Source organism: Triturus cristatus, chromosome 4_1, assembly GCF_964204655.1.
Source record: "Triturus cristatus chromosome 4_1, aTriCri1.1, whole genome shotgun sequence".
In the NCBI taxonomy this organism is placed as follows: Eukaryota; Metazoa; Chordata; class Amphibia; order Caudata; family Salamandridae; genus Triturus; species Triturus cristatus.
This window is the reverse complement of record NC_140585.1, coordinates 1,249,362,533-1,249,385,919: the sequence shown is the minus strand read 5'-3', so window position 1 is coordinate 1,249,385,919 and position 23,387 is coordinate 1,249,362,533. Positions and strand designations below refer to the sequence as shown.

Below are 23,387 nucleotides of genomic sequence, written 5' to 3'. Positions count from 1 at the left end.
ACACACACATCCCACATCCACAGAAGCAGAATGGGAGGTTGATCATTCTCTTACCAAGCCGCTAAATCCTGGAACGACCTCCCACAACACAACAGGGCCTTCCCTTTACTTCTTGAATGACGCATTAAGCTGAAGACCTGGCATTTCAATTAGTCTTCTTGCGGGACCATCAAGACTGCCTGTACTCAGGCCCAGCCTCACCACACACCTAATCTCAACCACTCAGTTGCTCTATACCCTCAAAGGTGAAAAGCAGCGTTCTACAAATCCAGCTTACATTATATTACATTACAAAGCACAAACAAGCAGTGGTAACTGTAAAGTTGAGAAACTTTTGAAAAGTTTGAAAGAGTTGTGTTCAGCTACTCCGGCCCAAATGGGACGACCAATTCCTCAGGGAGACGGTCAAGGTGGGGGGCAGGGGCTGGGGGGAGGGTAGCAGCAAGGTGTAGTTGGACAGTCACCTGGTCACCAAGGCAGTCTCTTTTTTTTTTACAAAACTCTTTTCATTAGAAACATTAAACACAACAAGTTCAGCAGAGATAGCACTGGTACAACTTGAAATATCTGCACCTTTCTCCCCCCCCCAGTCCAATCACCCCAATGAACATGTCTCAGAGTCACTCATCGTTAATTAGAATCTTGTGTATTTCCTTGTAGCCCATGGTCACAAATATTGCCCCTATGAGCCTGTACCACATGCACTAATCTAGATCCTGTTTCCAGGCCTCGGTGCCTGATGGTTAAGCGGAGCCCCGGGATTTAGCAATGTTCTGTTTGGCCACCCCCAGACCCATCATCATCCACAGGGCTTTTTTAAATTGCAGAAAATCTGTCAAGGATCTGATGGGAGCAGAAAGCTCTAACCATAAAAGCGGCTCTAACCATAAAAGCGTGTCCACTGTGCCTGCTATTCCTGAATTTTGGAATGCACACAAGGTTGGCAGGGCAGAGCGAAGGCACCTCCCTGGGAGTACCTTTTTAGTCTGTTTTGCAGGGGCACTGGTCCACTACCCTGGAGGGCTTTAAAAACAATACAAAGTGATTTAAAAGCTATCTGCTGTTGCAGCAGAAGTCTGTGGAATCTTTCATGGTCACGGAGCAGATGACCTCCAGGGTCTGTTTAAGGCCAATTTGGCAGTAGAGAATTGGACTCAGTGCAATCTATTTAAAAGAAACTCTGGTGCACCTATCAGAAAGGCATTACAATAATCCATCCTGCTCAAAATAACACAGCAAACAATAAGTGTTTTAGCGGTAAGAGGCAGGAGAATCTTCAGAAGACCTTGAAGTAGTGAAAAGCAGGTTCCATGGACAGTTTTTTATCAAACGTAATCCCTAGGTTAAGGACAGATTCAGAAGAAGATAACTCTATAGCAGAAAGCACAGGCCAGAAATTCAAAGGAATTACAATCAGGACTTGCCTGTGGAGCAACAAAAGAGCTTGTTTTTCCCAGTTAAATTCAAGAGAATTAATATTGAGCCAGCTGATGAAATCATTCATACAGTTATGAAAAGCAATGACAGACACCGGTTGGCCGGTGTCTAAAGACAAAATTAATTGAGGGTCATCTTCGTAATTCAACTTTCTAAAATTATTAGATTTAATGAGAGTGATCAGAGGTCTCAGTTAGATGTAGAACAGGACCGGACTCAAAGATGAACTTTGAAGAACTCTGGGATCCAAGTTCTTAAAATTGGAGCAGTATGGAGACAGAATAATTGCCTGAGAGCATTCAGATAGATAAGAAAGCATCCAATTGTATGCAGTGCCACACACACTGATCGAAGCAAGTCGATCCAGGAGTGTATTATGGTTCACAGTATCAAACGCGGCTGAAAGATCTAAGAGGACCAGAACAGCTGATTAGCTACCATCAGTCCGTATTTTGAGTTCATCCAGTGCCATAAGCAAAGCAGATTCCGTGTCATGATTCGGCTTCAAGCCATATTGCTCTCCTTAAAGGAGCAGATTGTCTTCCACAAATTGAGACAGTTTCCGGCTGACAAAAAGTTCCAGTATTTTTACTGGATAGGGCAGGAGAGATATTGGACTGTATTACTAAGGATCCCTGGATCCAGGGAGGGCTTTTTCAGTATAGGAGTATCTATCTTCCAGGCTAGAGGAACACTGCCTGAATTGAGTGACTGTTTGCAGAGTTGTTCAAGTGGAGGAAAAAGTTCATCCGCTAGCTCTATCCAGACTATATGGGGTAGAGGGTTGGGAGGAGAACCGGGGGAGGCAGACATTGCAATGGTATAGAAGAGATCTTCAGTTAACATTCCAGCCTGTTCCCATACTGAGGGGGAAACTTAATGATAGGGAAGGTGACCTGAGATCTGGGATCATTTGGTAGATGAGATACATGAATAGTCTCCAAGATCTTGCAGATCTTGTTCTCAAAGAAATCAGAAAGTTTGTCACAGACCTCCTGTGAAAACAATACTGCCTGGCTCAGGCACTCCGGATTAGAGACATTATGCACAATGTCAAAAACCTTTTTGGCTTTATTAGGGGTGGCCAGGATAGCATCAGTATAGTAATATGCTTTGGCCTTTCCAATCACTCTTTTGTATTCATGTATTGAGTTTTTTACGGTATTTTTGTCTTCCTCTTTATTGGATCAGCGCCATCTCCTTTCTTACAGGATTGTTTAAGCAGTTTCAGAGATGTGTTATACCAGCAAGCAGAGTGTTTGCAGGAGGTTTTCCATCTCTTTAAGTGTATAACTGTGCCCAAGGATTCCACAGTACTGTTTTAATAAGCATTATGATTTTCATCCACTGTGCTGTCAGGGTTACCTATAATGGCAGGTCAAACGCCTGCCATGTAATGGTTTGTTAAGTTTGTGCCAGGCTCTACCAATGTGCCGGCACAAGCATGGGGGGGCTGTAATCACCTCCATGAAGATGGAAGGTAACAAGTACATGATCAGTCCAACATAGGGAAAGGGGGGTTACCATGGTAGTTGGCCCTCTGCAGCAAAGATCAGATTAATGGTATGACACCCTGATGTGTGGGGCCCTGAACTAGTTGCCGCAGACTCAGAGCAATACAGGATCCTTGTAGTTCCTTAAATGTGGAGAAGAGATCCACCTTGGCCCACAAAGTAAAATCTCCTAACACTAGAAATCTCAAGTGAGTGAGAGGCAGGTTAGTAATAATCTCAATCAGAGTTGCAAATATGTACTTGAAGGGCAAATATGCATAATATTTATGTTTAACACACATTGCTTAGCTGACAACTCTATTGCCGCACCCCCAATTGACCTTAGTCAATTACCGCAGCCCAGTAGGTGTGTATATGGGCATTTCCTAAGTATGTGGAAGAAGGTGCCTGTCTGTTAAACAGCCCCTTAACCATTGATCATCTCCTGACTGCCCAATTTGAACTATAGTGGTTCTTGCATGGTACCAATGGTGTAGGATTTGTGGCAGGATCAAGTGAAAGCCCGACCGGCTAGCCATCTCCCTAGTGTATGCCATGGCTTCCTTTCTTGCACCTTCATCAAAAATACCAACATCACTCTCCCATTTCCCCTTTAACTGTTGCATAACATCTGGTGTATTGTTAATCAGCTTTTTATAAGAGAGTGAAATCGTCTTCTGGGGTATTTAGTAATCAAGAAGTCTGTCCTCTAGAGGTGAAGATTCAGGCAATTCCACCCCCTTCGGGAGGACTGCCTGTAGAGCAAATACCAGTAGACTACTGTCTGCATTTGATATTTGTGTTGCAACCTGGGCCACGGAATTATCTCCCCTCATTTCCAAAAGTCTCCCAACATTGAGATTCCTATCATGTCGCATTTGTCAAATCCCGGCTGATCCTGCAGGGATTGTAGGAATGCAGTCCCAAGTCCAGTTCCACACTTTACATCAAGACTGCTGTATACTTCAACGGATTGGTCCGGATGCTGGGGATGCAGGACGTTGAGGATGTTTAAAAATGCTCTGTGTGTGGCTGCTGTTGCCCTGGTAGAATGGGCACACAGCCCCACAGGAGGCTCCTTCTTAGCCAACGAGTAACAGGCCTTGATGCAGAGAACGACCCACCGAGAGATGGTCCGTTTGTGCACAGCCCGACATTTTTTGGTGCCCACGTAGCCAACAAAGAGCTGGTCATCCACCCGGAACTGTCGTGTGCGCTTCAGGTAGAGCGAGAGCGCATGTTTTTGGGTCCAGACGGTGGAGCCTCTCTTCCTCTTTGGAAGAATACGGAGGCAGAAAGAAGGTGGGCAAAGTGATGGTCTACCCGATGTGGAAGGGCGTGACAACCTTTGGCAAGAAAGAAGGACGGGTCCTCAATACCACCTTGTCCGGATGAACAGAAAGGAAAGGGGGTTTGGCAGAGGTGATAGCTACTAGGAAAGCCGTCTGAGAGTGAGAAGATGCAAAGGACAGTTATGAAGGGGCTCGAAGGGAGCACACAGCAGATATGTCAAGACAAGGTTTAAGTCCCATTAAGGCATTATGAGCGGCACAGGAGGAAACATGTGCGTAATGCCTTTTAGGAAACGGTTAACAACCGGGGACTTAAAAAGAGAAGGCTGATCTGGAAGCCGTAGAAAGGCGGAGATGGCCGAAAGATAACCTTTGATAGTGCCCAGAGCAGAGCCCTGCTGGGCCAAAGAAAGAAGGACCAGAAGGACTTTGGAAAGAGGGGCAGAAAGGGGATCCACAGCCTTAGGTGTGCACCATGCTAAAAATGTGTTCCACCTGCAGGCGTATACCGTTTTAGTGGAGGGACGCCTGACTGCCAAAATGACATCACAGACTTCGGGAGGAAGATCGAAAGCTGTCAACTGTTGCCGCTCAATCTCCACGCATGGAGGTGGAGGCTGGACAGGTTCCGGTGGAGGACCGTTCCCTGATGCTGCGACAGAAGATCCTCCCGAAGAGGCAGTCGGATCGGGGAATCGATCACCATGTTGAGTAGCTCGGGATACCAGTATCTCCTGGTGCCCAGTCCGGAGCCACAAGGATGACTTGGGCCCGGTCGCGCCGAATCTTCTTCAGCACTCTGGGCAGAAGTGGTATAGGCGGAAAGGCATACAACAGACCACAACTCGCGACGAAAAGCGTTGCCGAGCGAGTGCCGCCTTGGAAATTCCAAAGCGCAGAACTGATGACATTGCGCTTTCTCTTCTGTGGCAAATAGATCTAATCAAGGCTCTCCCCATTGCAGAAAGAGACCTTGCGCCACGTCCGAGTTCAGACGCCATTTGTGATCCATCAAGCACCGGTGGCTGAGTTTGTACGCCCTGGTGTTCAGGGAACCTGCCAGGTGTTGAACCACCAAGGTAATGCCCTGATGTTCCAGCCATGTCCAGAGGCGCAGAGCCTCCTGACATAGGGTCCACGACCCCACCCCGCCCTGCTTGTTGCAATACCAGATGGCGGTGGTGTTGTCCGTGAACACCTGCATTACACTTTCCCAGACAGAGGGAAGGAATGCCTTCAGTGCAAGTCGGATCACCCGAAGCTCCAACAGAATGATATGGAGCCGGGACTCCGCCGAAGACCAGAGGCCTGTGATCTTCACCTCTCCCAAGTGGCCACCCCATCCCAGGAGGGACACATCTGTCACCACTGTGTGCTCCGGTTGGGGGAGGGAGAGGGATCTGCCATTGACCCAATCGCAATTTGTGAGCCACCACTGCAATTGTCGTGCAGTGCCCTCCGAGATCTGGACATGATCGGACAGGTTGCCCTGATGCTGTGCCCACTGGAACTTTAGGTCACACTGCAGAGCCCGCATATGCCATCTGGCATGTTGCACTAGCAGGATGCAGGAGGCCATCAGGCCCAGGAGCCGGAGGGCCATCCTGACTGAAACCCGGGATAGAGGCTGAAAGATCGGAATCATAGCCTGAATATCCCGGACTCGCTGCTCGGGAGGATAAACCTGAAACAGCATCGAATCCAGAACCGCTCCGATGAAGGGGAGCTTCTGAGAGGAACTCAGGTGCGACTTCGGCACGTTGATGGAGAACCCCAGCAAATGCAGGAGGTCGGCCGTAGTCTGAAGGTGGTTGACGACTGCCTGGGGCGAGCACGCCTTCAGCAACCAGTCATCAAGTTAAGGGAAGACTGACACCCCTGACCTGCACAGGTGAGCTGCGACCACCGCCATCACCTTCGTGAACACCCGAGGGGCACAGGTAAGGCCGAAGGGGAGCACTGCAAACTGAAATTGCTCCTGGCCTACCATGAACCGCAGGTAACGTCGGTGGGCAGGCAGGACGGGGATGTGAAAATATGCGTCCTGCTAGTCCAACGCTACCATCCAGTCTCCAGGGTCGAGGGCAGCCAAGACCTGAGCCAAAGTCAACATCTTGAACTTCTCCTTCCGGAGGAAGCGATTGACGTTCCTGGGTTCCAAGATGGGGTGCAAACCCCTTTTGTCCTTCTTGGGAACCAGAAAGTAGTGGGAATAACAACCACGTCCTACTTCTGGCCCGGGAACGCACTCAATAGCCCCCTTGGCCAAGAGGGCCATGACTTCCTGTTGGAGAAGCGCAAAGTGATCCCCCGACATGCGGTGGAACGGAGGTGGCAAGGCTGGGGGGGGGGTAGACTCGAAGGGGAGGGAATAACCCTTCGGACGAGTTGCAACGCCTACTTGTCGGAAGTGACAGAACGCCAGTGGGGGAGCTGATGACAAATCCTGCCGCCCACTGGCATGGGGTGCACCCCAAAGCTCGTATTAGGAAAGCTTCGAGGAGGACGCTGCGGGAGCGGAGGGTGACTGATCCGTGCGCAAGCCCCCTGTGGCGCCACGGCGGCAGTCACGCCCACAGCCGCGCTGTTTGGTTCTGCGCAGGCTTCTGACTGAACAAGCAGGCAGGGGCGCCCTTCCCGTAGCCACAAAAGGAACGAAAAGTAGACATGGCCGGGCAAGTGGCAGAGAGACCCAAGGACTTGGCCGTAGCCCGAGAGTCCTTGAAACGCTCCAGCGCACTGTCTGCCTTATCGCCAAACAGGCGAGTACCATCAAAAGGCATGTCCATGAGGGAACCTTGGACATCCCCTGAAAATCCAGTGGACCGCAGCCACGCATGGCGACGTAGGGCCACTGTTGTGGAGATCGCTCTCCCTAATGAATCCGCGGTGTCCAGGCCACACCGAATGGCAAACTTCGTGGCATCCTTTCCCTCCGCCACCGCCTGGGAAAGCGAACCTTTTCCGGACACTGGGGCAGTGTCTGCGCCACTGTGTCCCACACAGCATGAGAGTAGCAGCCCAAAAGGCATGTGGTGTTGACAGACCGCAGCCCCAAGCTGGCAGAGGAAAACAGCCTCTTGCTAAACTGCTCCAGCTTTTTAGAGTCCTTATCCGGCGGGGCGGTGGGAAACGCACTCTGAGAAGTAGAGGCCAGAATGACCAGGCTCTCGGGCGTAGGATGAGTGGTCAGAAAGGCAGGGTCACCCGGCGCCGGGCGAAGACGCCTGGCGACGTTCTTATCCACAGGGGCCCCTGTGGCTGGCCGCGACCAAGTGCCCAATAAGACCTCTGTGAGGGCGTCATTAAATGGGAGCAGGGGCTCCGACAAAGTGGACACCGTCTGGAGCACCTCAGTGAGGAGATTAGTTTTCTAGTCCACCGTAGGGAGATCAAGGTGGAGGACCTCAGCTGCCCGACGGAGCACCGCCATGTAAGAAGCGCCCTCCTCCATGGTAGGCGGAGGAGAGGCAAACCGCGGGTCAGAGGAGAGATCAAGGCCGCCGGCCTCCTCCATGTCGTCCGCCCAGTCCTGCTCAGAATCACACTGACGAGCAAGAGGGTCCTCAGACCCCTCCAAGTTGACCTCCACCTCCGCCGTATGTGGCACAGACTGCAGCGGCAGGGCAGGGACCGGGGAAGGAACAAACGGTGCCGGGAACGGCGCCAAACCAGCACCGTGTCCCAGTGCGGATCCCAGGTAGGGACAAAATTGTCCTGGAACCTGGGCAGGGGCGGAACAAAGGGCACCCACTGTGGCACCGGGAGCGGAGCCAAGGGTGGCGCTGGGGCCGGAGCCGGCAGCGTGGGACCTTGTGTCACCGTGGCCGGAGCCAGCGGCATACGGTCCTGCGGCGGCGGGGCCGTTGCCGCCGGCGGCCCGACAGGATCCTGACACGGGACCAAGGGGCCCAAGGGCGCGCCGGCGGGAGCCCGAGGCCTAAACAGGCGGTCCAAGGAAGCAAGAAACTCTTGCACCTGTGCGGGAGTCGCCGACGGACCTGGATAAGGTGGGTAGGCCGCGGGACTCCCGGGCTCCGAAGGAGCCCCTGTCCCCCTCGTCCGCTTCCGGGGACCGCCAAGGCGACGTTGAAGAGCAACAAAACTTCTTCGACTTCATGTTGTGTTGTTTCTTACCCGAATCCGAGGGAGAAGACTTGGAGACCGAGGAGCGATGATGGTGGCCCCGAGAGCGTTCTCTGGAGCGGCCCCTGGACCGTGAACGGCGCCAGGACGAGTGCCAGATCTCAAGCAGCTTCTGGCGCCGCTCCCTCAAGGCCTTTGGGGTCATGGCCAGACAGTCCATACAGGACCGGGAGTCGTGGTCGCTTTCCAGGCAGTAGAGACAGACGTCGTGGGGGTCCGCCACCGATATATTGCGACGGCAGGCCCCACATGACTTAAAACCACGCATTCCTACGTGCACCAGAGTAGACTCAAACTTACAGGAGACAAAAGTCTCAAAAAGACAGTCAAAAAGTGACTAAGGTACCTGCTCTAACCGGATCTGCGCTTACTGGCGCGGAAAAAGAAAGAACTGACGTCAGCGCGCATGGGTGGCCCTAAGTAGCCTCCATGACGTCATCTCGGCGCATACGTCGCCAGCGACGGACGTGGAGCCGCATGACGCCGCCTACCGACACGCGGGGGTACTGCAGACGAAAAACTTTCTGGATCCAGTCTAACACCTGGGGATATTCTAAGGTAAGGAATCTATCATTAACGTGTCTCTTTCAGATGCTGCTGTTTAAACCAATAAAATAAATTTAAAAAAGATGCTCCGGGTACTGTGCGGGCGACGGGGGTGTCCATATGGCTATTCCTCAGTCCACGGGTAAGGTGGGGCGACTTTGGCCACAGGGGTCGGTGTTCCTCACAGTTGTCCTTGAGCAGGTAGAACACCAGCTGCGGCTGGGCTACCAAGCTGTGTACACAGTGTGTGCAGCGGTATCCTTTGAAGAATGGTGTCCCTCTTTGGTGACCTATCTGGACTGAGACGACACTCTCAGGTTGAGCAGAATTGGGTGTAGCTTTTGCCCATCGAAGATTAATCTCTTGGATCGACCAGCATCGGTCAGCGATAATTTGCAGAATGTGGCTACTGACTTGCTGATGTGGGCTTCTTCAGCTTTGATGGCCCTGGTGCTGGTTCCTGGGGGTCAGCCGACTCACCCTCTGAGTCACTCTGGTCTGGGGCTCGGGAGTGACTTTTCTACAAGCCAGAAGTCACAGGCACAGTCCTCTTATTGATAGTTCAAAGTGCGTTAGTTGCCGTCCAGCAGATGCCAGCCTCTCTTGCCAGGTCCAGGTGTCAGAAGGGCAGTCCTTCTTTGGTCCTTTCTCCAGCTCTGTTGTGATCTGAGGTTCAGGGTACGATACTTATGCCCAGTAAGTGCCTTGCGGGGGTGAAACGGTCATTAGCCAATGGGCTACCAGGATCCACCCTGCCCTGTGATGACTTCTGGCTATGTGTGGAATCTAGCAATTCCAGAGTTCATTTACTCCACTTCCAAGATGTCTAACCCTTTTTGGAGGTTAGGAGCTTGGTAGCCCACCCTAGAGGTTTGGCTATCTGGGGGCTACACGTCCACGGGAATACCTGGTCACTGGTTTCCCATCTCTGTTCCCACCTCCAGCCTGTATATCTGAACAAAGAATGTGATCGCCATTTACCCACCAAAGGCGGCTTCGCATTTGAAGCTCGCCTTTTAGGCCAACACCCTGAGTGGATTTCTGCGAGGGTGAGGTTACACCTCTCCCTGTAGCAGACTTCTATTGTTCCTAAGTCTGGGAGTCATTCATACTATACCCCAGGAGGGCAGACGGCTGTCTAGTGGACAGCAATCATATGAGGCCACTGAACAAACTGGGCAACAGAGTGGCAACTTTCTAAAAGCTGCCCTTCCTTAAAAGTGACATTAAATTCGACTTAGGCATCAAGTTGAGTTTAATGCCACAATTAATTTAATACCTGCAAGTACCCATTTTAGTAGTCCCTTTCAGAAGTTAGCCGGACTGAGAGGTCAGCCCGTAAATCTGTATTAAATAATGGGGATAATAACTTTTCCAAAGCAAAAACAACAACTTGGTAGTTTTGTTGTGAGAAGATATTACAAGTATATGTACTACTTAATAATCTACAGCTCCCTGTTTTAGTGCTCCATAGTCCTTCCTTAGGGGGGGCTTATATATATTGTTATGGCAAATGGGGACCTTGGCATTGGTTCCAATAGCAAAGTCGAACTAGCATTGTTAAACTGCTTTTCAGTGCAACAGCCCTGGGGAGACACTCTGTCTTACATTGTACCATATACTAGGTACTTATAAGTAAGTCAGCGCATGCCAACTGGGTGTAGCCAATTCAACATACATTTTTAATGGGTTGGAACACTGGAACTGAGGTCTGGTTAGCAGGACTCAGTGCACTCTCAAGATTTGAAAAACCAGCAGCATCCGTCCTAAACTTTAGGGGGGGAGGAGGGGCGTGATCATGTAAAAAAGAGGCATTTTCTTACAGACACAGAAAAGATAAACTATTTTATGCTTTGCACTTACGCAGAGGACTCACCATGCCAGAGCCACTAATCTTGAGATATATTGATATTAATTTTTGCCTCAGAAGGCCATTAGATCTATTGATCTGATTGAAGAAAATTTCTGAAGGTGAAGAGAATCTGAGCAAACAATAATGAACATATGGAAGAAAATACCATTGCCGTATGACGGCCCAGATCTGTGAAAGACTCAATGGACAAGGTACAGACATTTAGATAATGATAATCTTTAGGCCACTGGTGAAAGCAGAGGCTTATCATTCACTGAGTCTCATAACCTATGCTCTCCAAGCTGGGATTCTGAGATGGTCTAGGAATTAGGTTAAAATCATGGTATTTCTCTCAATTCCAGAGAACGGGAGATTTTTTTGTCCAGTTGTGTTCTACCATAGGCAAACACTTGCTCACATAAGCGCAACTGGACAGTGAAGGGGGACCAATCATCTTAAACCGGCCACTACACTATTATCTTCCCGGGGTATCCAAAGATATTGGAGTAGAAGCCTCATTCACTTATCATGACATGCTTCATCATCGGCGCCTATCCACAACGTGATAGGGTGATACCACCAGGGCGGCTCAACTAGAAGAAATTGTTTGGGAGTTCTTAGATAAAACACAACTAGATAGTGCTGGGATCTGGAAGAAAGTGGTAAGTGGTGAGTTTAAAAAAATACTTCACAGTATATACCAAGACAAATTCTTAATTAGTAGAGTACTGGGGTGTATGGTTAAAGAAATATATAGAACAAGGTTACAGCTGAGATTTTACTGCTCAATTAACCTTGATTAATTGGGTGTGGATAGGCGCAAATGATGCACATTTCACAATAAGTGAATAAGGCATCTACTACAATATCTTTGGATACCCCGGGAAGATAATAGAGTAGCGGCCTGTTAATGTACTTGGATATGTGTGTCATTATTATCAAGAATCATTAAAAAGTACCAAAATGTTTGAGGAGCATGTGAGTATTATTGGTTGAGTTGTCCCTTGTTTCAGGGTGCATCCCCCATATCATACGGGAATACGTAACCATCACAGAGCAATTCAAAATTCCACACTTCTAACTTTTCCTTGTTTTACGTTTTATTTTGCCACTGTTAGTGCCTCATGGAGCTGGCACGTGCAGAATTACCTCAAGTCGCTTAGCGAATCACTCATTTTAAAATGCAGTTTGATTTCTTTACATTCCATTCCTATAATGCCATGAATATAATATTTTCACAGAGTTACAGGGCTTTTAAGATACTTCATGATGGCAAATCTAATTTCCAGACGCAATTTTATGGTTAGAAAGGAGGGTCAAAGGGTCTTGAAACTAGTAATGCTCTACAAACGAATATTTTCCAAGCTGACTCTAAGTTCTCCAACCTCACCGCTTTCATAGCATGGAAGGATGCATCTTGACTCCCTGACTTCCGGCAAAATGGTAGCATCAGGGCCAAGTCAAAATCGGAGATGGCACAGGTGGCATCTGCTTTCACCAGAACGTTCTGACTTGTCAAGTCTCGGTGGACGATGCCAGGCTTATGGTGACCTGTGATGGGAGAAGACAGAGGTGAGGTTAACAAAGACACCAAATAGGCTATACAAGCTATCGCCATGGACACTCTATGACAGCCATTTGAATGTTCAAATGTTGGATAGGTGTAGGCGAGTTTCAAGCTTGCTGCCTGATAGCCACAAAGCCCTACACTCACAGTATCAGACTGTCAACAAAATAAATTGCGGCAATTCTGACAGGCATACTAGGGCAGAGCATGCATTGATCACATCTCAAAAGTGGAGAATGGATCTGCAGTTGTGAACAGATGACACTTGCCTGATATGATGTACCGTCAACCTCTGTTGATTCACAATAAGAGTACCATGGAAAACAAGCATTTGCAATGCAATAGGTCTCGCATTCACACAAGTTTGAGCTATTATTATTGTAATTGAAACTGCCTTTTATTTAGGTTTTAAAACCCAAAACATAAATAAAAGGCATTGTCCTTTACAATGCTAACAGCTTAAACTCGCGTGAATGCGAGACCTATTGCATTACAAATGCTTGTTGACTTTGTTGTAGTTTGAGTGAGTGTGAAGTACAGACAAGATTGCAAACAAGGCAGTGGGCATGTTTATCGGCCTGTGTAGGATGAGAGTAAGGGGCTGGCGCCAACAGCCTTATTGATCACATGGAAACACGTATTAACAACTGATAATTTTCCTTTCTTCTCAGTACCCCGTGTAGCTCATACAGAAAGGGGGCAATTAAGAGTGGTTAACAGCAGCTGTTAATGCCCTGAGCTGAGGGCAATGATGCATGATCTTAATTTGTCATGAAAGCTTATAAATGGGGACTATTACAAGAAGAATGGAGCATCAGTTTTGGATAATAAACTGCACATGAGGCTCCTTCATTTACTGGGACTACAGTGGGTCTCGGTAAACCAGGACCTGGAAGGCAGTCAACACCTATTCAGCCTCAGGCAGCTTCTACAGAAAATCAAGAGAACAAAGGGCCTGGTCATGATCCTCGCAGTAAAAGGATAACAGAAAATACGTATTTAATTGCATTTATTTTCACATGGCTTTTTTGTCTTTCTAGATTTAAGGTGCCAGGGGCATTTCGGGTTTCCCACATGGATTGCCGAGTTATTTTTGTTATAATGTATTATCTGTGTGCAACTTCAGCGGGTACACTACTTTAGGCATACTGGATTTAAAAACACTACATCAAGCTAATCCTTATGAGTAAACTAGCAGACTTCACCAGTAGAAGCACAGAGCTTCAACAAAGGCTTTTTGTGTTTTCGTGTTATCATGAAACTATGTCATGCTTCTGGGCCTGTGCAACACTTGGACATGGCTGGCCGATCTACCAACATGACTTGTTGGACTTGCACACCTCCATGAGCTGTCACATGGTTCCCCCAACTTGCAATCTAGAAATGATCGACAAGTCAAATTAGGAAGGGGTTTGGCAGCTACATTTACAGGAAAACCACTTTCCCAGGATGCTCTGAAAACTGAGCAGAGACTGTAAAGCTCGGCTGTCCTAAGTAACATAATGAGAAAGTCTGTTTAGAGTTGGGTTCAGTCAGTCACTTGTCAAGCTAGCAATGAGGTCACTGTGGACATAGAGAATGATATTTTGTGACCCAACATTAATGTCATCATTGCTTTTCTTCTTAGGAATTGATATAGGCACTTATTTTAATATAGATAGACGGACATAAACACAGTTTTCTAACTGAACAATACCAACACAGAAAGCAAAGTAATATATCACTATGATGTAAACATTAATTTTGATAGTTATTATCAAATTTAAGCTTTTGCTGGCTCCTGAAACAAAGTTGATACAGCAGTACACAGAATGAAGATCAAATTAGATAATGAACACACCCAGAAATCACTCCTGATTAGTAACATTACACGCTTCTAAAGGTAAAGTACCACTCCCCCCCTTCAGCACAGCCAGCAAGCTCTGAATTAAACATGAAAGGAGCCTGGAGGTCTCTATGACAAGGACACTGTAAATTAAATAGTCATTCTATGGCCTGTCTCCTCCTCTTTAATACGTTATGGAGCAAGTCCTAATTACACGGCTATTGTGTGGCGAGCTGGGCCACAAAGAACAGTATATCAAACGTGGCTCTGAAATAAGCAATATCATAACATGACCGGGGTTGGCATCCAGTTTCAACCTGCCCCCGGCACCCCCAGCACTGCTGATGAAAGTGTCTCCGAGGCCCCCGTACACAACCACTTATCATCCTGTCCATCCGAGACAGCAGTGGTGCAGAGTTACAGACTGGCCCCAGGTCATCAGGAGTACAAATGGGTTGACTTACGTAAAAAAAAAAAAACATAAGCGTAATATATCATAAATCCAATTTGTTGAGTTTTGACTATTTTTAGTAATTAATTTGTTTTCCTCCTTTTTCTCATAGCTTTCATTGACGGAAGACTGGGTCAAGAAAAAAACGTCTTTGAAACTGATGCGTGCCGTGGCGCAAGCATATTTTCTTGGGGATGGAAGGGCAGGGGAGGGCTGTTGCCCTTGTACAGAATTTTTACACACGACTAATGAAATGTGTTTCGCATACGACGTATAATCTTCGCAAAAATTACGCATAGTACACAAGCAGAAAACGTATTGCTATTTCAACCAGCCCTAATCTTGAGCAACTTTATCCTGTTCCTTCTTTATTGTCACCTATAGCATCTAGCACGCAGCGACCTACAATTGTACTTCTTTCATTACAAGCAGGAGGGTACAATTCACAGCTGTTAAGCGCTGGTGTTAAAAACATAACTCTGGATGAAGGTGCTTCTAAAGACATGGAGTCTCCCTACAAGTGTGATAGTGTCTTTGTCTTGCACCTCAGCCACGCCTTTCAGTTTTAAGGCCTGGGAGCGAGATCTAATATTGGGAAAACATGCCTGCGAGCAAAAGAGAGGCGGTGCGCATGCACATCTGCTGTCTAGCCCCAAGCTGACATCGCCAGAGAAGAGAAGAGACGCCGTGCGGTGCGCATGCACTTCTGATGTCCGGTCCTAAGCTGACATCGCCAGAGAAGAGACGCCATGCGCGTGCACATCGCCTGTCCAGGCGCGCACATGTCCTGTCCCCCTTCGGCCAAGAAACCGACAACAATAGATCTCGCCAAGGCGAGCAACGCATGCGCTGCCTCGCTAGGCGAGACCTAAAAATGCATAATTTCTTATTACAGAATTTGTTGACTGCCCTCGGTATCAATAACTTACTCAATACATTTCAAAAGTCCGGACATTAGTTTTGAGTGAGACAGCTGCCAAAGTATTCAAGATCCCCAGTAAGAGATGTGTAACAATGGGAGTAGTTGCAAAAACATAAGTAGACTACAGAATAGTTAGTAAAGATTTTTCACTGGTCACACTGACCAACAGTCGCTCATTAACACCCAACATTTGACATTCTGTGGCTTCCTAGATATAGGTCATGCAAGCCACCGCACCCCTTCCTTCTTACAGAACAGTAAATACAAACCAACCTGAACCAAAAGACAAAACTTGACTTGCCAAACACCCATACAGCACGAGTGCACTAAAGGACACAACAGAAACAAAACTATCGACACAGAACACTCATACCACAAACACTGTCAGAAATTCTCAACAGCCACCTTCCACAACAATGCTATATACACACAACAGGAGACCAATGCAACAGCACACACAAACACCTAACCATAAATCAACAAACTATTCCCAACCATAACAATACAGTACACTATTTCCCACTATACTGCAACAATAGTTGTATAGAACACCCTCAGTTACCAACCTAATAAATAGCAGGCACCCATACCACAAACTCTGACATGAGACCATGCTGATTAGCCAACCCTACCTGATCCAGGGAAAGCAAAAAAGACTCTATGAAACTGAGCAGGTAGGCCAAGACAATATGATCCAGATACTATACTGAGAAAACAATGAAAAACTCACTCACTTGAGGAAAACATGTAGAAACGTGAAAAAACATTCACAATTAATTTGCGCAGTATAAGACTGCCATCAAATGGGTCATCTACCAATCCATACATCACATACATTTCATAATGGGTATCTCACAACCCAGCACGTTTCTTAAATTGGGTAACAGATGTTACCCATAATCAAAGTCCTCTCTGTCCCAGTCATAACAAGTATGAGGTGGAGCCCACCTCCCACAGAACATTACTAAAGTAAACTCAAAAAGAAGACCCCAGCTTACAAATGTACCTACCCTTCCTCTCCCAGCTCTTGTATTTACCAAGTAACTTGCACAGGAGGTGCAAGACAATGGAAGTTGGGAGAGAACTAGACTGGTGATGGGGCGAACTATGATTCAGGGTAATGAAGATTACAGAGAAGTAATTTTTTCATTACCCATCATCCGCCCTCACCGCCCCAGTCATAACAAGTATGAAGAAATACCAAGTAAAGAATTGCACCGACTTCTGAAATGCGCGCAGTGCAAAACTTTATTTGACTGTACAACAATGACTCCATTGCTGTATCCAAAAAAGCAGAACCAAATTTATTTTCTGCAGAATTCGTTCAATCTACTCGATAATGGGAAATACATGTCTGAGGGGTCGACCATGTAGCTGCTCTACTTATCTTGAGTGAAGAAGCACTACCCACCTCGGCCCAGAAGGCTGACACCTCCCTTATTAATCAACCTGAACATCCCGAGGAGGGTCCCAACCCACTGACCTGTAGGTCTGAGTAATAGCCCCTTTAACCAATCTACTCAGCTTGAGAGCTGGAACCTTTTTGTCTTTGTTGGCTGCCCCATATGAGACAAATACAAAGTTAGCTACTCTGAAAGGCTTTATTCTTTGTAAATATATAACCAAATTCCGTTATATGCCTATTATAGAAGGGGCTTCTAAACCTGAAAATGTGAAAACTGGAAGTACTATCTCCTGGGAAGAATTATACTTGGACTGCACATTTGGGATCTTATCAAAGTGTAACCCTGATTGGAAAAAAAACTCACATAGGGAAAAGTAATCAAAAGGGTAGAAAGTTGCCACAAACATCTGACAGAAATAAGGGCACCGAGAAAAGCCATATTCTTACACAAATGTTGTAGACTATAATCTTCCAGAGGTGCAAATTGAGCCAACTGGATGCCTTTTGCACGAATGACAAATAACAAGGGTGGACTACATTGTGAACTGTCGGCTTTTTGAGGCCAAAACATTTTAGAAGGTGATTTACGAAAAATAAAATCAGAGAAATTTGTGAGATGGACTTCTAAATACTCGAAATGCATCCCACTGGACAGTGAGGTGGAAGGAGCTAACCCTTTTACAAAGCCTTCTCTCAAGAAATCTAGAACCTCAAAAGGGGTTATGGAATCTGGAGCTGCTGATTTCTTAGAGCACCAAGATGGAAAAAAAGCCCAATGTTTCTTGTAAACCTTCAAAGTAGAAAGTTTCCTATGAGAACCTAGATGCTCCTCCGCCCATAAAACATTTTGATGGCCAGATAGGTGAGACCCCAATTCCTCGTGCCCTCCCTTGACGATTCAGGTAACATCTGGCTACCTAATTGTCTATTCTGATTAACAAATGTATCCACTTCAGATGGGATTGAAGTGCTTGAAAGGCTCTGTAAACAGCTGCCAACCCGCACAAGTTGGAAGAGAAAACCATCTTTGCTTCTGACCACTGTCCGCTGAACGCCTGATCGAGAAACACAGCTCGCCAACCCCAAAGACTCACATTGGTAGTTAATACCTGTGGTGGTGGTAGTTGAAAGGGGACTCCGACAGCTACCACTGAAGTTCCTTGACCACGCCTTGAGACCCCAGTGATCCATCAGATGATTCAGAAGAGGCTACAAATGAAATCAAGCCGCCGTGGTCACTGCCATGTAACCCTGTACTTTCAACCAAGTTTGGATGGTTGTCTGTGTCATTGCCAACAAACATTGAAAATAAATGCAATTGGATAGCAATGACCACCTTCTGCGGCAGAGAGGCTGTTCGTTTTTGGGTGTGTAAGAGCGCCTCTGTAAAGGCCACCTCTTCTGAGAGAACCAACTGAGAATTCTTGTGGTTGATCAGCCAGCCCAGATCCATGAGGAAGGAACAGACCATCTCCTAGTTCTGGTGAGAATTAGAGAGTAATGCAGCTACCACTGAAGCCAATACCTTTGTAAACACCCTTGGAGATGTACATAGGCTGAAAGGAAGAGTCTGGAACTGATATTGATTGTTACCGATTGCAAGTCTTAGATATGTGTTACCGGCTGGATGAATCAGTACATGAAAGTACGCATCCTGAAGGCCCAGGGTTGCCAGAAAGTCTCCAGTGGACAGTAACGGAGTCATGCTCTGAAATGTCACCACCCTGAAAGTTTTGAAGAGAATAAACTTGTTGAGTTCTTTTAGATCTACAAATGGATGATAAGAACGGTCCCGTTTTGGAATACAAAATAGTTGAGAGTAGCAGCCTTTCGTGAGAACTAGCAACATTGCTCTTTTGTCTCAAAGAGCCTGAATGCATTGCAGTATGAAATTCCCCTTTGTCTGATTCCCCTGACAATAGTGTACATCTGTCCAGGTTCATCAGAGGATCATCACTAAATTGCAGCCGATAACTAGTTTTTATGATCAAGAGAACCCAATAGTCTCAAATGGATTCCCTCCAACGATGATAAAATAGCCTGAGTCAACCGCCCACCTTCATAAAATTATTTGGACTGATCTGTGGATTCAAAAGGCTGCTGCGGGATCTGTTCGCAACCTCTGCTCCCCAGCCACAGGCCTGACCTCAAAAGGGACATTTGTCCTTCTGATTCTGCAACATTCTCTTCTGAATGAATGATTTCTTCCCTGAGGACTTAAAAAAACTTTTTCTCATCTGAAGACTTTTGCACCATCACATTTAATTGATTCCCCAAACAAGTGCAGATCAGTAAAAGGAAGCTTTTGGATTAGAGACCCCTGCGTCACATCCAGAGTCCATGGCTGCATCCACAGCGGTCTCCTTCCTTGAACTGCTGTACCAGCCGAGGATGCTCAGGTCCATAAGTTATCAAACTACACATCTGACAAAAAATGTGGCAAAAGCTCCATATTGGCAAACACTGGGACATGATCCGAGCCATTTTCAAGGCATCGTATAGAGATTGAAAGTTTTTAAGAAGCATCTAGTTGCATAAGCTACGTAGGTATTTGTCTTTAAATGAAATTTTACAAAGCGTAAATCCTCTTTAAGGAACCTTCTACCTTCCTTTTCACCACATCTGATACCACAGCATCCTCCATAGCCAAAGAGGAATATGATGCCAAGGAGGAAAGAATAGTATTGACCTTGGAAATATGAGGAAACCGTTCTTCAAAATAATCAATTGGACATCTTTCAGCAAAAAGCAGGGAATAGAGGATTTATCAATGTCCCTCCATTTGTTCATGACAATGTCTCTAATGATATCATGGAAAGGGAAGTTGTCAACAGAGAAGCAGTTATACTGAGAATAAAATTCATTTAACTCCTGCTGGGTCTGCACAAACCCTAGGGAATCTCAAATATGTGCCAACAATTCCTGCAATTGAGATCCTTGAACGTAACGCTTTTTGAAGCCAGACTCCCGCTCCTCATCGGAGTCCGCCCTAGCTCTTTTGGCAGCAGGTTCACTTAAGGTAGAATCGTCTGCCTATTTGATTAAGGGTTGTAGAAACCCCTGAGAGATCTATACCTGCGTGTCTCTAAGGAGGCTCAAGATTGTTACTTTTGCTAGCTGCTTTAGCATATTCCATTGCAGCTGATAACAGTGCTTCAAAAAATGGAACAGGCTGCAGGACCCAACACACAGTGAATCGCAATGGCGAGCCACACATGCCGTCCTGTAAGGAACACTTCCTGAATTTAAATCGTTGCCTAGCCACCAACTCCCTTCATGCGAGAGGAGTAAAGCTAGACAAAAGGAGGCAACCATATCTCAGGTTCCTACGCAAGAAAGCGTGCACACCGGTATGGGGAGCACTGCGAAGGAGCCGGTCTAAACTGGACCAACTCCCCATGACTAAAATCTCCCTGCCCTAGTTCTGCACACGAGCATGGGAAGCATCGAAGGAATTGAGTCTCGGGTTAGGGACCACTGCCGTCCGCCCAAATATAAGTAAGGCAACAAATACATAACACCAAACAATGCAAGAATAAATAAGAAGCCAAAAACTGTTTTCTTAGCTATTCCCTAGTCGACAGGAGAAAAAAACAAGAAGTTGCAATGCAATAGGTCTTGCATTAGTGAAAGTTTGAGTAATTGGCGCTGCACATGATATTAGATTTTTTTTGTCAAAAAATATCCCAGCAGTAGCATAAGTAATGAAAGAAAATCCACAGTCCACAAATCCACAAAGCAAGGAAAGGGTGCAGTACCACAGATTGTAAAGGGACCTCTATTAGCCAAATAAGGCACTGCACCTTTAATGCAATTATGAAGAGAAAGATTGCAGCTGAGCGTAGGTTTCCATTTGGTTTTATAGGAAGTGAGATTTTTGTTAGCATGTGTTTTAAAAATGCACCATTGTTGTATATTTAGCATCTCGCTTCCAATAAAAATAAATGGAAATGTATGCTCAGATGCACTCTTTCTCTTTATAATTGCAGCTAGGGTGCAGTATCAATCAATCAACCAACTTTATTTCGGTTCAATGAACCATAAAAGTGCACAGTGCAAAAGCATTGTAAATACATAGAAACATGACAGATACGAATCACAGATCATAAGAGTGTAAGTATATAAAACAATTACAGTCATAATACATCGACTGTCAAACTGCTACCATAATGCTAAGACGAAATCCGAACCTCGGAAAAAAGTCCTTGGAAGTGGGCTCGTTAAGGGTCCGCTATGTCACCCCTATTATTTATATTATTTTCTACAATGGGCTGCTTAAGTATACTCACTAAAATAGGGTGGGATAAAAGGTGCACTGCAATGATTGAAATAATAGAATTTTCAAGCAATAAAACATAAATGGTTGTCATTATACTGATACATTCCTCCCAGCTGCTCTTGTCCTAATATAATCATTAAGGCTTATATTCGATTTAGCAATAAAATGATACAAGTAAATAAGAGAATCCATCAAGATAGAAAAAGTACATGAATAGATTATACAGCATACAATATTACTGGTAGTGTCCCCTATCGTACCACTTTATGAACCCCCATAAGAAACATTGACACATTATAACGTATTAACTGTGAATTTAAAAGTTGTAAAAACAAAAAAGCTGGCCTGACCTGTTCAAAGGAATCAATTAAAAAACATAGGTTTTAAAAATGTGTGACGGAGCTGTGCAAACATAGGACATATCATTCATCACGATGTGCAAAGTATCACATTTAAAAGACAAATTACAGGAACAATATGGAGGATCAGTATACTTATACAACAACTGATGAAACAGACCCAGCCTAACAAAAAGTTAAAAGTCGGCGATTATTGACAGCTGGAGGAACATGGCGGTCGCTAGCTAAACGGTCGCGGTCACGCTCCCTCGCTGGGGGTCTCGATGTCGAAGCCTTGATGTCTTGTTGCTAATTTAAAATTCCCTTTGTCTCATACTGCCGAGGCTGTGATGTTTGGCGAGTTTTCCTTCTCTGGCTCCAGCGGAGGTACGGTCGCAGTAACCCGATTGGCGCTGGAGGTGGGAGGCAGCAGCGCGGGAGTGGAGACGCCAGGACACCGCCCGTTTCCTTCTATTGGTTGCCGAAAGAAGAGGCAGCACCAGCGCCGGTTTCCACTCGAGCACCGGGACACAAATCGAACGACTGGCAGATTTTAGGTGGCAGGTGGCTGACCCCCAGGTAGTGTGTTGGAATCCCACTCTTCCCAAGGAAGAGGGCGCAGTCGGGCGGAGCAAAGGTAATGGGGGGCTTACTTTACTACCGACAGCCATGCCTGTAGCGCCTGTAGCGCCTATTTGTCCTGTTATAAGAGGACATTTGTGATTACTGGGTCACCTGTGGGGGGAGAGGTGCCCCCTCACTGCATGGAGACAGGCGAAGCGGCAAAAGTGGCGAAAGTGGATATCTTACCACCTATAATCAGCCGGTATACTCTGCGAGCTAGAGTGGCTCACTCCTCCCTCAATACCGACATTATTCAGCCTATTCTGACCCCCCCAGCCCCCCGAGTTTCCCCATCCTATATCTGAAGTTCGAACGGCAGTTAAGCAGCGCAATCAAAGAGGGGACACAACGGATTACGGGTCTGCCACTAAGAGGAGAGAGGCTGGTAAGGGTAAGGAAGAGGCAGGGGGAAGAAAATATCGCCCTCAAATGTGAAAATTACTCCATCTCTGAAAACATATTACAAAGTTATGTCTTCTTCAACAGCAACTACTGGCCAGCCCATAAAGAGTGTAGTTCAGGATAGCCCCTTGGGAGGTGTGCATAGTCTACAGAGCCTCTCAGTTGTCGACACAAGTAAACTTTCAGACCAATTAAGTGGAGCTCCAGAAGCTGCGTCTTCCACTCAGCAGTTACTGATCGCTCCAAGCGAGCCAGCAGAGAGTTCGGATGGTTCATTGGCACCAACAGTAACTTCATCAGTTACGCATTCGGCAGTGAGCCTCTCAAACAGGTACTCTGTTCTGGAAATACAAGACACTCAGGAATGTCAGCAGAAGGTCACTAAAATTACAAGCGACACTGTCACTGAGAACTACGTTGCTTTAGATTCTATGAATCGCTCATTGGCTGATATATTACTTGCCATGAAGGATGAGATGACAAGTAGGTTTACGGTCTCAGAGACAAACCAGGCAGAGATGGCCAGTAGGTTCTCCGTGTCAGAAGCAAACCAGGCGGCTATCCAATCATCCTGCGAAGTGTTGGCTCAGAAATTGGAAGAAGTTACTATGAGGACAGATGCAATAGAGTAAGAGATTCCCAAACTTAAGGAAGCTATACATGTTACTTCAACGGATGTGGCAAAATTATCGTCCCAAAACTAGGAAATAAAAGAAGATCTTGAGCGCCCGGAAAATCATTCTAGGATAAATAATTGAAGGCTCCTAAATATTCCAGAAGCCCTTGAGGGGTCGGATATAAAGGGGTT

General features: G+C 46.5%; 1 protein-coding gene across 1 annotated transcript in view; it reads right to left on the bottom strand.

Annotated features, from left to right (window-relative positions):
- The window catches only part of AMHR2 (anti-Mullerian hormone receptor type 2), a 1,019,001-nt gene that overhangs the window by 464,112 nt on the left and 531,502 nt on the right, over positions 1 to 23,387 (bottom strand). The window contains exon 8 of the mRNA XM_085650742.1: positions 12,157 to 12,317. Coding sequence (XP_085506868.1) covers positions 12,157 to 12,317 — 161 coding nt within the window. The remainder of the gene's footprint in view (positions 1 to 12,156; positions 12,318 to 23,387) is intronic.